We start from the raw sequence: 16,728 nt of genomic DNA, 5'->3' as shown, positions 1-16,728 counted from the left end.
ACATACTCACAAAGTACCATTTCATTCGTGAGAGTGTGGAGAATGATCAGATTGAAGTGGAGCATGTTCCTGGTGAAGAACAGAAGGCGGACATCCTTACTAAGCCACTAGCAAGAATCAAATTCAGAGAAATGAGGAACCTGATCGGAGTACAAGTGATTGAAGCACCCGAAGTTCAAGTTGGAATTAAGGGGGAGAATGTTGGATAATTCCAACTTGTGGAAGAAGCTATCTCCTAGGAAGTTGCCAAAAGAGATAGAATAGGAAAAGGAAAAGTTCCTAAGATTAATAAATTGTAATATGTTAATTCTAATAGGTTTAGGAAAATAAGAAACCTATAAATATAAGAGTCTAAGGAGAGGTGTTCCATAAGACTTGAGAGAGAGATTTAGTTTTTGAGAGAGTTTTCTAAATCAATAATATAAGAGAGGTGTTCTTATATCTTCAAGTTCTTTTGTTCTTAGATAGAAGATGGCTTATGACTCTTAAGTGGATTACATTGTTTAAAACCACAGAATTCAAAACAGAATCATGAATCAGTCAAAAATCTGACGACACAAGTTTTTGGAGATAAAACTACAGGAGAGAACTAAGCAGAGAACTACAAAAGATGGAGGAAGCCAGTAAGGGTCGAAAGAAGTAGATACATCTCCTTTAGGAGCTTCAAAACGATGGGATGTGTTGTCAGCGATGTTGTAAGTACCAAATCCCTTACCTATATAATAGATGGAGTTCGGCTTGAGACCGGGAAAAGAGCTGGCCTCGACGCAGAAAGTCTCACTCTTTGAAAGGAAGATGCAAATATCTCCAATGTCCTCAGTGTAACACATGTATCTTCCTTGTGTCGTCTCCACCTCTCTAAATACCATGAACCGCATGGTCGAGTACTCAATTTTGCCATGAGCCGACGAGAAGTAACCATGTGCGTACCTGCACAACCCACAAACAACATCAGCCAGCCATTGAACTAGTCATCCTTTACTTTTAGTATTAGAGTAAATGTCATATCAAATAAATATATCTACCAATAAAATGTCGTACATACATGCAGTTCCGGATCTCTTACATATTTTCTTATTTGTTGGACTAGAATATAAGATCTCAAATATTTAAATTATTATTAAAACCTTAGTTATACGATAGAATATAAGATCTCAAATAGTTAATTTATTATTAAAACCTTAGTTATGCGATGAAAAATCTTAAAATATACAGGTTTTTCTTACTACTTAATTTTAATGTATTGTCTTTATTGATAACAAAAACAAATTTGATCATTTTTTTTGTCTAAACCAAATGTAGAGTTTAGATCTTGAATATTAATAACATTTTAAAAAAATTGTTTACAAATATGTTAGTAAACTTAATTTTTGAAATCAACCCCGCACTTAACGTCTTTCAGTTTCTCCTTGCCTCTGGATGCATTGACAACAATCGTGGCAAGGTGATGCTTGTAGGTCTTTCCAGTCTTTTCAGGAACTGAGCAGCAAACGACGGCATCTTTAACAATCTTAACAATCTCTGGAATTGTTTTCTTCATATCGTTGAGGAAGAGAAATTTAATATCAGGCGGGTCCTTAGTCTAGTTAATCTATAAATATGGAATATTCTCTTTAAGATTTTCGGAAACAATTAAATTTGCACCCACTATTTAACTTGTAACCAACTAATCTATCAATTAATCTATAACCTATTTATAACCATTTTATTAATATTATATAGTCTATAAAACAGTGTTTTGTACTTCCATTTTATTATAAAAGGGATTTAAAGCAAAATGATGTCCTCAATTATATTTTCCACATATGCCTTAACCAAAATTACTCTTTCTCATTTTATATAAGTTTTTCAATATAATTTTAAATGCCAAATGAGAAATTTTATAAAAGTAGACTTCATATATGGTAACTTATTTTTGTTGTTTAGGTTTTTCGTATATATGTGATGCTCTTGTTATTTTTTTCTTTTGCATCCTCATATTTCCTTTGTTTTTGATGAGTTATATTTTTTGTACTGGAATTTCTCATCTCTTAAACCTCCAAAACCATAATATTTGTTGTTGGCATCATATACACATTATCATCTCTGAAAATATCAACATCAAAAGAGATATTTAAGTTATTTGTTGCGTGATTTAGCATTTTGTATTTCAAAAATTATCATATCGTCAACTTTTAGTTTTTCTAATAATTATTTATTTTTGTATATATATATATATATATATATATATATTGTGTGTTTTATTGGATATTTATCTCTCCCAAATCATATTATTGTCGTTGTTTAACTGTTACTGGTGAAAATAAAATTTTAGTTATTTAGTGTAACATAGATGTATAGAGATATAATTGAATATATTACTATTTTCTTTCTAATATAGTTAATAGTAAATAGAATTAAAAATGGATATTAATGATTAAATAGGAGTGTATAATGTTTTCATATAGAGTGATATTTTGTAATATATTATTATTGAACTGTAAACATCTGTATTAAAAATATGTTAATATTTTTTTTTTAAATATATATATATATATATCTTATAATTTAATATAATTTCAAACTGTCAAAAAAACCATCAAAATAAAAATAAAATACCAAAAAGTATACCAAGTATATTCAATTACTTTTAAAATACATAAACTATTTGGACTTTTAGATTAATACACCAGCTAAGATTTTCGTCTCACAAATTTAATTGAATATTGCACTGTCAGCAAAAGCAGAATAGTTAAATATTAGGAAAAGCTTTATATGGTTAAAAGATACTTGAGATCAAGTGGTTAACGTGCCCTATTGTCACCCTCATAACATGAGTTCGAAACTAATTACCCTTATTTGTCACTTTTATCCTTTAAAATTTAATTTTAAATAAAATCAAAATACCAAGTGTTTCTTAGATTTTCATAAATGCTTTTCTTTATATTTTGAAACTCATTACGCATGAAATAAAATTAAGTAAAAATACAAAACACTGCATTATAATTATATAATTCGTTTTAGATAGATATACAATTCTTGTTTTTTTTTGAGATAAATTCTTGTATACTAATCTTGAAAGAAACCACTATGCACCGGATATGCTAACTAAATCTGTATAGTTCCAAGAATTATAAATGTGGATTTCCACAAAACTCAAAAAAAAAACAAAAAATGTACATTTATTACTATATCATACACTAAAGCGTACTATTTGTATATCTGTATCTCACTCATTGGATGTTTGTATTCAACATGTAACCAACTCAACTACTGGTATTTTTATTAATTGACAAAAGAACAAATTCCTACTCAAATAACTACAAATCTTGACCCAACATTTGTTTGACATTGACATTCTCTCACTTTTTTATATAACAAAACAAGCCTATAACACTTTCTTTTTTCTTTTCCGAAAACACTTTTTAGTATACTTTTATTCTGTAATCAAATTTGGAAAATTTAATGCTCCCAAGCCAAATGGCAATTCATGTTTGATATAAATCGTGCCAACCAATAAGATTTCTTTAAAGTCACAAAACAAGATAAAATTCTTCTTTTAAACAAAATCCCATCACGTAATAACACACAAACCCAAGGGTATTTACGTCTTTTCGTTCTTCTGTGTAAACCTCACTGTTAAATGAAATTGGAAAAGGAATGGCTTGTGATATTGGCAATGTCAATGTCTCTCTCTCTCTCACAGTCTCTGTCTCTGCCTCCAAAAATTTCCCTCTCTGTTTTGAGCAGTTAAGCTGCCTCCTCATCAATCTCACTCACCCGAAACTAATAAACAATCATTAACCTTTTCTTGTTTTCATCAAAACCCCCATTTCTCTATTTCTTCCTCACCAGACAGACTCCTTTTGATTCTTTTCTCCAAATCTGTTTATCTCAATGTGTGACGGTTTTGTACTTTGATTTGTAGAGAAAAAAAGATGCCATTTTCTAGGAATGTATACGGTATGAGCCAAACCGAGGTGTATAGAAATGTCGATCGTGAAGACCCAAAAGCAATTCTCAATGGTGTTGCAATTACTGGACTTGTTGGGATCTTGCGTCAGCTTGGTGATCTTGCTGAGTAAGTATTTGATTCGAGCCTTCAAATCTCTCTATTTCCTTCCTTTTAAAAAAATGTGGGTCTTACTGTTGAATGATTCTTTGAGCTAATGGTGAAGTTAGAGATGAAGAAAATCATTACTTTGCATGAAAGTATTGTTTTTTTCACTGGTTTAAGGTTGGTTACCCAATTGGCTTTCTAGGTTACAAATTGGGAAACGGGAACTCTTTGTTTGAGATAATTACAAATTGCATGATTTTTGTTTTTCCAAGTGTTCTCAGTGAAGTTGTTGAGTTAGGGTTTAGCTTAAAGGAAGAAGCTTTCTTCATTGTTTATCAATCCTTCTCCTCCATCTTTGGTGTGTTTTGTCATTGTCCATTTGCTTAGTTTGTGATTCTGATGTGGTGACTCTTTATGTCGGCTCTGGTATCAAGCTGTTGTGTAGCCAATTGCTAGATAGAGTCTTGCTGATTAAAAAACTGTTGCTTAGTTTGGGTTTTGATTGGTCTTTGGTTCAATAGGTTTTATCTTAGAATTAGTTAAAAACCATAAGCTAGAAGCTTTCTTAAGGATTTGTTCTTTCTCTTGATTCAGGTTTGCTGCAGAGATATTTCATGGGATACAGGAGGAAGTTATGGCTACAGCTTCAAGAAGCAATCAATTGAAGATCAGATTGCAGCATATTGAAGCTACAGTGCCTCCACTAGAAAAGGCGATGCTTGCACAGACAACTCATATACATTTTGCTTACACAGGAGGTGTTTTTGTCTTCTTCTCTCTTGTCAATCTTCTTATTGTCTTGACCCAGCGTGTCTGATACTTGTTAGGTTTCCACATTTATTATGTTAACTAAAATTGTCATCCACTTAGTTCATTGTAGGCCCAGTTCATATGCTTTTTCACTTACCCTTATACTAAATTTCCCCTCGTGAAGGCTAGTTTAGGATCTGGAATGATTGACTTAGCTATAAATTCCTGCAAGACTTTAGAATAGATTAACTGAAAATTATAAATGTCACTATTAGTTGTTTGTTTCTTGTTAGCAATTTTTTAAATTTTGTAAGTAATGGTTGGTGAGGGAAGTGGTCAGTGTTTGGTTTTACCTTTTTTTCTTGTGAACTGATTGAGTTTAATGGTGTTTTCAGGTCTGGAGTGGCATCCTCGTATCCCAATTACGCAAAATCACTTCATTTACGACGACTTGCCTCACATTATTATGGATTCCTATGAAGAGTGCAAGGATCCTCCACGATTGCACTGGCTTGATAAGTATGCTTCAGGCTACAATATCATGTCTGATATGTATGTACTATGTACTATATATAATACATCATGTTACACTGATTCCTTGCTTTATTTCCTCAGATTTGATATAAATGGTCCTGGATCTTGCTTGAAGCGATACTCCGATCCTACTTACTTCAGAAGAGCATCAAGCAACCTGATTCAAGGAAACAAGAAGTTACAAAAAGAGAAAAAGCATTGTAAACTTAAGGTGTGGTTTCTCATATTGAATCGGTAAACCTCCTTCTTAAGAATTCTCCTTTGATTGTCAATTAATTATCTGCTTTCTTTCATGGACCGCAGAAAAAGACTTCGTCAAGGAGTCGAGATATGTCACGTTTGGCTTCCATTGCTAACCAGAATGCCAGGTAAAATATAAATTTAATTGGCATGTTTAAGTTTTTGTGCATCTGAAGAATTATAAACTAAGACATGGAATTTACTCCAGGAAGACATTTACTTCATTTAGCTTCAGTGGACAAACCTCTTCTTCTAAAACCACCTCAACCAGTGACATGGAAAAAAGATCTGATTTTCAAGATCATCATTCTCGCTCTTTTGAGTCCAGAACTGGTTCTGGCTACATTGAATGCCTTTCAACCGCAACCTCTTCATTGAAGACTGGAGAAAGATCTAAAGGGGTATTTGTTTCATCCAGCTTGACACCGAGATCTTGCACTATCGCGTCAGTTATTTCTGAATGTGAAACCGAAGATGCATATGATAATTCCCAGTTTAGTCCTTCGCAAGGGCAAGCTGCTTATGGCTCTTCTTGCGTTAGTTGGGATGAGAAAGCGGAGATAGTGGAATCTCTTGGTTTACAGACAGATGAAGTTTCTGAAAAGATGGAGACGAGCTCTGTTGTAGATGCACCAGAAGAAAAAACAAGCTGCAGAGAAGAGACTGGTAGAGTAGATTTCCATTCTAGGGACCTTGGAAATGATAAATCAGAATCAGGACTACAAAATCGTACTGGGATGGATGAGGTAAGAGAGATAAAAACTGCTCAGGTTATTGTGGGGGAACTGAGGGATACCGAACATGAGACTGAAAGCGAGGGGGACTGTTTTGTTGATGCTCCTAATACTATCGAATCGGAACCTGAAAATGATCTAAGGCTCCAAACTAGTCAAGAAGTAGTGAGCAGTTCATGTGGTGTTGTAGATGAGAGGTTGGAAAAGTTAGTGTGTGAGCAAGAAATAGAACAGAATTCAAACAGTGTCGAAATTTCTTGTAGAACGGATGGGTTTATGGACTACGGTTTGAAAAATGAAGAGAATGCTTCATTGGCAAATGCATCTGATAAAACGAATCGCCAAGACCCACAGGTGTGGTCAGATAAGCGTAACAATTCTGGTGGTGAAGATAGGATCACATTTACATTTGTGCCAGGTCTCGAGAACAGCTTAGCTGGTTCATCGAAACCCTTGATTCATCATGGCCTACAGGAAAACCAAGAATCAGAAGCTGAAACTTCTAGTGATGTCGAAGCCATTAGAATATGGACTAATGGGGGTTTATTGGGACTGAAGCCATCGAAACCTTCAGTCTTGGCTGTGTCAAGTTCTGTCAGTCCAGATTGCAATACCAAGGAAGCTGAAAAAGATAAATCAGATGATCTAGTTGAAAATGCTTCACATAGACATGTTCTGAATAAATCAAGCTTAGCAACGCCAGGAACTCAAGACCAAATTTGTTCAGATGGCAAAGCCACGAGTGTTGTAGACCAAAGAGAGTGCGATGAGATTTTTTCCGGAGTTTTTGGACTCAGCCACAAGTTACTCACCAATAGTTTCCGCAGAAAGGATTCATTTGCCCTTGATAGAAAGACTGTGCCAGCAACGATTCCAGAGAACGATGAAGTGAATACAGAGAAGAGGAAGTTTTGTGACCATGACTATAATGAGGAAACCTTAATGGATGCGTTCAGAGACGAAGCTCCTATTGATTGGAGTACTTCGTCTCCGCCTCTTCAACACATGAAAATATCTCTCAGTCCCGCTGACACCCTTCAGGCTTCCAGACTGAAGCTGAAATTTTCAGATGGGGACAGCAACTATAATACTTTCTCTTCGTTTCAGTTGCTTCCAGAGGCTGCTACTTTCCTTCCTGATTCTTATTCAGACGATGACACGTTTTGTAGATCCTCTCCTTACATGTCAGATACGGATGATTATCGTAGCGATAATCACTCCTTATCGAATTCTGAGCAGTGGGAAGAATCTAGTGACAGCCATGAAAGAAAAGAGCAAGAGCTATATGATTCTTTCCATGAGATTAGCAAAGTTGACAACAATACTGAAGTTTCTCCTCTAGAGATGAAATCAGAAAGTGGTACTAATGACCTAAACCTATCATACCTCCAAAATCCTGCTGAGCCCTTACCACCGCCATTTCCACCTGTGCAATGGATGGTTTCAAAGACACCTTCCGAGAAAACTGAAGACAAAACACAGTCCCTACAATTACAAGACGCTCTAAGGTTCGCCTTTGAGAAGCATATTTCGTTGTCTACAGTCAACAAAGAACAGCCTAGCATGGTGACTTCTGCTCCTAAACCAGAAATTAAGGTACGGAGATGATTTGCACTCTTTTTTTCCTACATTTGTGCAGTGTGGGTCAGTTCAAATTACGAATCCTAACAAGCATAGGTTCTCATAGGTCCATCTGAAGAATAATGTCAGGGAGGGGAAACAAAGTGACAACGCAAAGGAGACAGAAACTGGAGACTTCTTGCAACAAATCAGAACACAGGTGAGTGCAAATGATTCTTTATCTGAAAAAAGTTATGTTCTGATTCTTGATTTGTTGTATCATCTTTTGCTTCATTCTTCATTTCTTTCGAATCATAAACAGCAATTCAACCTGAGACCAGTGGTCATGACAACGACGTCATCGGCGCCCACAACAACTGAGCCTATCATAAACACTAAGATCAGCGCGATTTTGGAGAAAGCAAACTCAATACGCCAGGTCCATCCTCTCATATCTGCATCTATATATATCCAAAGCAAATCTAATCTTGATGTCAGAATCTAAAGTACTTTCTGTCCTAAATCCAACACAACATTATCTATCACTCACTATCTTTTCTTCTTGTCAGGCTGTAGCTAGCAAAGATGGAGATGAAAGCGATACATGGAGCGATACCTAAAAAAACCTTTTGATCAAAGATTCCAATTCATCTTTGTTATCTACTCTCTTAACGCCATAGATACAGAAAAGGGTTTAAGCTAGTCCTGCAGGCATTTTTTTTATTGTATCATATCTAATGTGTGGTGTGTACATGATACGTAAATTTTGTCGTGTGTGATCTACTGATCTGTATCTTCAAAAAATAAAGTAGTTCACGAAATATTAATAAGATTAAAAGCTAATATGCTCATTAAATTCACATTTAACTTACGATAGAGAGTAGCCTAGAATTGTCTGTAAAGATCAAGGTAGCTATGTAATCAAGAAAGAAGAAGTGGATTTGATATTACCATCAAAGCAAGTCGACACAATAGCAACATCTAATGACTAAACAACATAGCGATTCACGTTTCCGGCTATTCGATATATTTCAATCACGAATAAGAAGCATATGTTCTCACAGGTCCATCTAAAGAATATTGTCAGGGAGGATAGACAAAGGACTAATGGAGAAAGGAGACCAAAACTGGAGACTTCTTGCATCAAATGCGAACACAAGTCAGTGATAATCGATTCTTCTCATGAAATAAAAGCACGTATAATTGGATTCTTGATGTGTTATATCATCTTTCATTGCATTCTTGGTTTCTTCCATAGCACAACATCGATTCAACTTGACACACGTGGTTCCCACAATGACGACCCTACCATAAAAACTAAGATCAACTCGATACTTGGATACGCTAGGTGCATCTTCTAACAATCTCCTAATTCTATCCAAAAATCTGATATTTGCTTAATTAAGATTCTAGTTCTTTTCTCTTAATTACTCAATGCACGACACCTTAGCTTGCGGAGGGACAAACCTAGAAAAGAGTTTAATCTTTATCTACAAGCAATTCTTATTTTGTCGAATCTCTCATGTGTGTATTGTGTAAGTTGATAAGTAGATTTTGTCGTACGTGATATATATCTTCACGAAACGAAAAAACAAAAGAAGCTAATATGCTACGATTTTTTACGTAGTGGAAAGTTAATAGATAATTTTTGTTTGAAATGCATTAGAAAACATATATTTTTTATTCGTCTCTGAACTATATGGAAGAGGATCAGTTTTGTGTCAGCTGTGCTATCGATTCTTGAAGCAATCGCAGTTTAAAAAGGTTGAGGGAGAAAATACTAAAAGATTTTTTTTTTAAATTAATGGTTATAAAGAAACATTAAAAAGTGAGTTGGCAAGTAAAAGAGACTTCGGAGAAGATAAAGAGAGATCTCAAAACATCTAAGCCGTGAAGTTCGCTTATGTTGTGGTCTTTAATTGTTTTCTTATATTTTGCCACTTGAATCAAAACATTAAAATAATACTCCCTCTGTATCAGAATACTTGATTTTTTAAGATTTTCACTAGGATTAAGAAAATAATTAATGTCATCCAAATAATACAAATGATTAACCCAAAACAATAAATAATGTATATAACCGTGTGCTTTTTTTTTTATGCTTAGAACAAATGGATTGATTTAATAGTTTATTTATAGTAAAAGCAAAATCATTAAATAGTTAGTTGATTTTGAAAATAAGAATGCATTAAATACTCTAGAAAATCAAGTATTCTGATACAAGAAAAAATCCTAGAACATCAAGTATTTTGATACAGAGGGAGTAGAAGATTATGTTCGTCTGTGAACTGTATTAGTATTTCTTAATGTCTGTCTCGCTCTCGCATTAATTAATATGGAATATTAAATCTTAGAAATTTACTTGTGGACATGTGATGGGAAATTGAACTAACAGTTTTGTTGTGGTAAATAAAAAATTATTGCTTCATCTGGGGTTGTTTCTTGGACTATACAAGTATGGATGACAAAATTATAATTGTCAACTGGATGATAAAACATACAACATAATTGTGTCTACACATCTTTTTTCTTGTTGTTGAAAGTGCATGTTTAATGATTGATCAAGAATTTAGTATCCTACATAGCTACATTAGCTCTTGAGTTCAATCCTAAAACAATGCAGCACACCAAGGTTTTAAACAATACATGATGATTAACTAAAATAATTACTTTTTTTCTTCCATTGGATATAGAGATAACAGAATGACAACCAATATATGTTTGGCTAACAAATACTAAAATTCTAAAATCCATAAAAGTTAAATATGTGTATTTCAAAATTCAACAATAACCTTTCACATGCCAATTCCTACTTTGGACTGTGTTCATTTGTTCAACAATTTTAATTAATTATCCTCAATTCTTTTCCTTTTCCTCTTTAAGTTGTAATTCTAAAATCGAAAGTAAAGATTTCCAAAGCATGTACCCTCAAGGAAAGTGCCCCTTTTTCCCAACGACGACATTAAACACGTATAAAGTTTATTTATAAATTCATCCCACTTTATCTAGCAATAACCAAACATCATTGGCTTTATTAATTTTATGGATATGTCTCCTTTTTACTGTCTATAACCATTAGTATTGGAAGTTGTAACCCTCGGAAAGAACCTTGTTGTTAATATCAAATGTGTTTTCCTCTTAAAGCTAACGCATACGTTTATAGAGCTAAAATTTTTACATTTTATGCACAACCATGAAAACAAACTAAATTGAATTTTATCCTTTATCTTTGTATTTGATCTGAAATACGTTATACGAGTTCGAAATTAGATAGTGATACACCTACGATGTTATTATAAACTACTAGACTATATGTCCTAGTCGATGCTCTCTAATTATTTTGAAATATGTATGAGCTAGTTATAGAGCATAATCCGACAAGTTCATATACAAATCGATAATTTATTCTATATAAGATCAATAAAGTACGAGTCATATCTCTATAATAGACATTAAAGAGAAAAAATATTAATCTAATTTATTTCCTTTATTCGTCTAATTAATTTAAAATCACTTTATTAAAGATAGGATTAAAGAAGAAACCCCATATAAAAGATTTTGCTTTTCTTTGTAAAGAGTGCTTTTTATATAAAGTGAATTTTGCTAACCCAAAAGAAGCACATACTGAAAAGTTTAAGATTTGAAAAGGAGAAAAGAAAAAAAATGGGCAACCAACAAAAGTTAGTCACCAAATCCATTGAAACCCTATAGAAAGAAGAAAGAAAAAAATGGCCTAAGTCCTAAGACAAGATAATCCACCTTTACAAGGTACAACTAATTACATGTGTATATATATATATATATATATATATATATAAACTTCCTTTGATTTGTATAATGCATTGTTTAGCAAATCTATCACGCAATGTAAATATGTATTAGTACTCCATATTCGAACATGTGATCCCAATTCGAGAACGAGGAAGTATCTATATTCTATAATAAGTTAATAAATAATAACACATTGCCACTACACAAACAAACCGTATAATATTTATACGTGTACAACATGATTAGAGAAAAAAATGATCAAATTAAAACAGTTGTATTACTAGTAAAAAATGTATGATATGTAAATCGAAAACATACTTTATTGATTGTCTTTAATATTTTGATTTGGCTATAAACTAAATCCAATCACCTTTAGAGGAATATGAATACAATTGTTTAAAATCAGAATATTATCTTTATATGCATACTTTGCAAAAATAGTTCAATGGATGAAATTCTTCTTCGACGTAAAATATATACGCACATTTATATTCCCTTTTTGCAATGTCAATTAAATTTATCTTTCATCTATATATTTTAACTAAAAAGTCGATCTCTTTTAAAAGTACTTAAAAGTTGTTCTTTTGCGACTATATAGTATAAAGTTACCAATGAGAAAAAACATATAGTATAAAAAAATAAAGAGAAACATGAACATCGATTAGTGCTTTCCTTTTCCTTTTTCTTTTCCTCTTCTTTTTTTTTTTCTCTCTTTCTCTCATCTTTAACATGCTTTAGAGTTTAATAACGTACGTGAATTATGTTAATTTAAATAAAATATATAAAGAAACATGCTTTGCTTAACTTTATTTGATTTTTTTTCCAAGGCAATATCCACTCAACCGTTCTACTAGTTGATCAAGCAGAATTGCACAAATTATTAGTCAAATTTCACCACTATCCACGGACCATGACATGCAAGAAGGGATAGATGTTCCATTTTAGTTTAACATAGTCTTGTTAGTGCCGCTAGAACTATATTTGCATATACTATTATTATTAGCCCTGGGTTTTCGGTTCGGTTTGTTCGAAACGAACCAAGTAAACCGATTGTTTCGGTGTTCGGAAACCGGGAGTGTAGAGGGAGATAATCGATCGGGGGAATTAAAATTGACAATTCGGTTTCGGGGCAATTCGGTTCGGTGCCTGATTTCCGATCGGTTTTACTAAACCGAAGTATAAATACCTAAACTCATTAACCCTAATCATTTGTCTCTCTCACGCGGCTGCTCCCTTGGTTCTCTCTCGAAGGCGATTCATCGAGCAACCAAAACTCGATCTCACGTTTATCTTCTTCTTCTGTTCTTCTCCGTCTTGTAACATCAAAAGTTCTTATTCTGTTGTTCTCCTTCATCTTCATCGTCTTACATCGAATCGTGGTTGAGAAATCATCTGTTGGTTAACCCTAATTTCGAAAATTCGAAAAGGTAACCTCTTCTTCTTCTAATCTTTCTTGTTTATGTATTTAACTTGGATTTGTGTTCATTTCTTCGAGTAGTTTAACTCCAAATCGTCGAGTAGTTTAACCCCAATTTTTTTGAAACCGATTTATTTTCCTAAATTTCTTCTAGTTTCGTCTTCTGGGTTGTTAGTTTTGGATTTGAAAGATGAAATTAACAACAAACTAGGGTTTCTGTTAAACGCTTGTTTTGTTTTGCTTTAGTCAGAGATGGGTTATTTGTTTTGAACTTCTTTAATGGTTAACTTGTGATGTTTTGTAGATGGATGCTGATGGTCACGAGGCTAACATGGAGGAGGAAGCTGGATGCTGATGAGCAAAGTCTCAATTTTTTTGGTTAGTTCGGTTTAGAAAAACCGAAATATATTGTATCTCGGTTTAATTCGGATTGACATTTTATTCAGAAAACCGAACCGATTACCCCGACTACCGTTTAACCCGACCCAAAACTTTGTTCGGAATCATTCGGATCAGTTTTCAGATTACCGATTAAACCCGTAAACCGAATAAGCCGTTCCGAACAAACCGAAATTTCCGAAAATCCAGGGCTAATTATTATTATAAGTTCAACTCTTCCGGATTGAAAACCCAATTCCATTTATTCACAAGTTCACAATAAAAAAAAAAAAAAAAAAAGAGAAATTCTCGATTAAATTTCAGTTTTATTATTTTATCCAAAGAAACTCTTATAATTCTAAGAAAAAGAAGAAACTAAAATTTTCCTAACGAAATTTATTTTTCTATACAATACACAATGAAAGAAAGAAAGAAATAAATGAAGAAAATGGAAGGATGACTTGGAAAAACAAGGGAGGCCAAAAAAGATGATGTGTGCCTTGAATTGAAAGCTGATCCCCTCTAGTCATTCAGGCTGCTTATTTATCTCTTCTCCTTTTCTACGCCAACACACCAAACGTTCTTTCTCTTTGGCGGCTTTGTCCAAATCTCACTTACATAATCTTTGCAATCGCATAAAGTTTTTTTCCTAATTTCTTAAATTAGTTATACTTTGTTAAGATTTTAATATAATTTTCTTGGTCTATGATCTAAACCTTACACTCTAATCTCATATTGAAGAATTGAGGTCGAACCCCTTACACCCGAGCGGTAAAGCAGAAGTGAGAAGTCACCACTCAAGTTGCTCTCTCGACTCATACTTCCAAATATTATATAGATAATATAATTAGTCAACGATGAAAATAAGAACAAATAGATGATGCTGTTGCGAATTTTAAAAGGATAAATAGTATATCATATAGATAACATAATTAGGTTTTGAATGTGATATTTGTTTTGTTTCTGTGACACAACCCCAATTCAGAAAATATTAAGAACGTACGTACCCCTTCCAAATCACGTTGTCGCACAAAAGTATCGATTTAAATATATTCAATAATTAATATCAAACCATACATTTTGTGAATTAGTTAGTTATATAAATAAATATTTAGGTAGCTTGTGAATATTAATTATAGTATAGTTTTTGGCAGTGTTTAGTTATTGTTTTGTATTTCTAAATTGCTTGTTCGCTGCTATTGTACCAAAGCTTTAACTCGTTTGATGCAACGAAATAAAGCTCATTCTCTGCATATGAAATAATGTTTTGAACTTTTGCAAGTTTAGATAACAACTAAAAACAACATCAATTATTAGTAGTGACTTAGAAATAGTATTACCAAAGGGAGTCAATTCAAAACCAAATATAATTCACATAAATTCTGATAAATAAAAGTGTTAAAACATCACTATTCCAAAATACCTTTTATAAAATATACGGAAAGACTATGAAGACTGTACTCAAAAAGTTTGAAGATACACACATTATATTATGGTGAAAAAGCAAAAGAATACAACACATTTTGTCAGCTGATATATGGATCGATATTTCCTTGAATGCAATAAGCAGTAAATGCGCCTAACATATTCTTTCATAATATTTTTATATTCTCCCTACTAACACTATTGCTTTTCTCTCCTTTCCTACGAAAAAGATATAATAATGTTTTCATTTTCATACAAATCTTTTTTACAAAAAAGATTGAAATCTTCTTCCTATAATAAACGTCTCTTCTTCTCTCTTTCATCACTGCAAGAAACTTAAATCACAACTCTCTCTTCTCTCTCCCTTACTCTCTCTCTCATTTTAATGGCGACCCAAGACTCTCAAGGGATAAAACTCTTCGGCAAAACCATAACATTCAGCGCCAACATCACGCAGACAATTAAAAAAGAAGAGCAGCAGCAACAAGTACAGCCAGAGACACAACCTACAACCTCCATTAAATCATCGTCGTCGGATCTGACGGCTGAGAAGCGTCCAGACAAGATCATACCATGTCCTAGATGTAAGAGCATGGAGACTAAGTTCTGTTACTTCAATAACTACAACGTTAACCAACCAAGACACTTCTGCAAAGGCTGTCAGCGTTACTGGACCGCCGGTGGAGCTCTACGGAATGTTCCCGTCGGAGCCGGTCGTCGGAAATCCAAACCTCCCGGACGTGTCGGTGGGTTCGCCGAGTTGCTAGGAGCTGCGACTGGAGCTGTTGATCAGGTCGAGCTAGACGCTTTGCTTGTGGAAGAGTGGAGAGCCGCCACGGCGTCGCACGGTGGTTTCCGGCATGATTATCCGGTGAAGAGACTCCGTTGCTACACGGATGGTCAATCTTGTTAACTATTTTTTTACATTTTTATTTGTCTTGTTTTCGGGTTCGGGTTTGGGTTTGGGTGGTTTTTTCTACATTTAACCCGTAAAAAGAAAGAACGTGGTTAAATTTGCTTTGCTTTTGATTACTGGATACGTACAGGCTAGCAATTAAAATTAACTTTCTTAATTAAATTAATTAGTAGGTTTTTTTAATACTTGCTTCTCTACTAAACAGCTGTCGCTTTTTTTATTTTATTTCAAATAAGTTCTCTTGTTTGAATATTTCTAGCTGTATAAATTGAAGCTCGTGGGATTTCATATTTTTCTTCTAAAAACAAAGACGGTGACATTGACCATTAAATACGCTTAATACTTTTTTAGTTAGTATTATTGCTCAATCTCATTAACCTGTAACAATTTACTTGCGCTGATGTTTGTAGCGTTGCATCGTTAAAGTGTACGTAAAGTTAGTTAAATGATTATGGATCGGAGTATAACTTTAAACCAAGAAACCTCATTCAATTGGACACTTAAGTTTTCACTTTTCAGCTATAAACTGACAATCACACAATAATGAGGACACCTACAAATCTAGAAATAAGGTTTTTACTGTGTTAATGAAGAAAAAAAATTGAACATATATTGGGACAATCTAAAATGCTGTTTTCCAAGTTAGGGACAAACAAATAAAGATATTTCCAATAGAATCCCACTAATCCGTCGGATAATACTAAGATCACGTTCGTGGATGTATTATTGTAGTATTTGTAAACAGAATTTGTTTAATGAATTAAGAACTTAATTTTCGAGAAACTGACTTGAGTAGAATCAGGTGAATGCTACAGAAAAGCTACTGTGATCATGCAATCACATAAAAGAATACGACAGAAGAGACAACAAAATCAAGACTTGTGTGCAAATCATGTCCTGAGTTGGGAAAAGAAATTGTGGGTCCTGTGAATTGAGTTCTGGGTTGGTCAGAATTTATAAATGC

At 33.5% G+C, this 16,728-nt stretch overlaps 2 protein-coding genes and 1 long non-coding RNA gene across 3 annotated transcripts; all 3 read left to right on the top strand.

The window, feature by feature from the left end:
- The first annotated feature begins 3,614 nt into the window (after nucleotides 1-3,614).
- On the top strand, nucleotides 3,615-8,717 carry LOC104757245 (protein SCAR3-like). The gene is made up of 9 exons (XM_010479976.3): nucleotides 3,615-4,060; nucleotides 4,634-4,797; nucleotides 5,185-5,308; nucleotides 5,405-5,534; nucleotides 5,627-5,691; nucleotides 5,772-7,893; nucleotides 7,985-8,077; nucleotides 8,180-8,296; nucleotides 8,427-8,717. Exons 1-9 carry the CDS (start codon nucleotides 3,918-3,920, stop codon nucleotides 8,475-8,477), a joined length of 3,009 nt encoding a protein of 1,002 aa, XP_010478278.2. The 5' UTR covers nucleotides 3,615-3,917; the 3' UTR covers nucleotides 8,478-8,717.
- A 3,744-nt stretch (nucleotides 8,718-12,461) lies between these two features.
- LOC147924013 (uncharacterized) lies at nucleotides 12,462-13,516 on the top strand. The gene is made up of 2 exons (XR_015586046.1): nucleotides 12,462-13,055; nucleotides 13,350-13,516. It is a non-coding gene; the product is annotated as an uncharacterized LOC147924013 (long non-coding RNA).
- Nucleotides 13,517-14,912: 1,396 nt separating this feature from the next.
- On the top strand, nucleotides 14,913-16,073 carry LOC104757244 (dof zinc finger protein DOF1.5). Its single transcript, XM_010479975.3, has one exon. The coding sequence runs from the start codon at nucleotides 15,234-15,236 to the stop codon at nucleotides 15,759-15,761; it is 528 nt and encodes a 175-aa protein (XP_010478277.1). The 5' UTR covers nucleotides 14,913-15,233; the 3' UTR covers nucleotides 15,762-16,073.
- Nucleotides 16,074-16,728: the final 655 nt, after the last annotated feature.

Source organism: Camelina sativa, chromosome 17 (assembly GCF_030686135.1).
Source record: "Camelina sativa cultivar CO46 ecotype springtype chromosome 17, ASM3068613v1".
Classification (NCBI taxonomy): Eukaryota; Viridiplantae; Streptophyta; class Magnoliopsida; order Brassicales; family Brassicaceae; genus Camelina; species Camelina sativa.
This window is presented reverse-complemented; position numbering and strand designations above follow the sequence as displayed.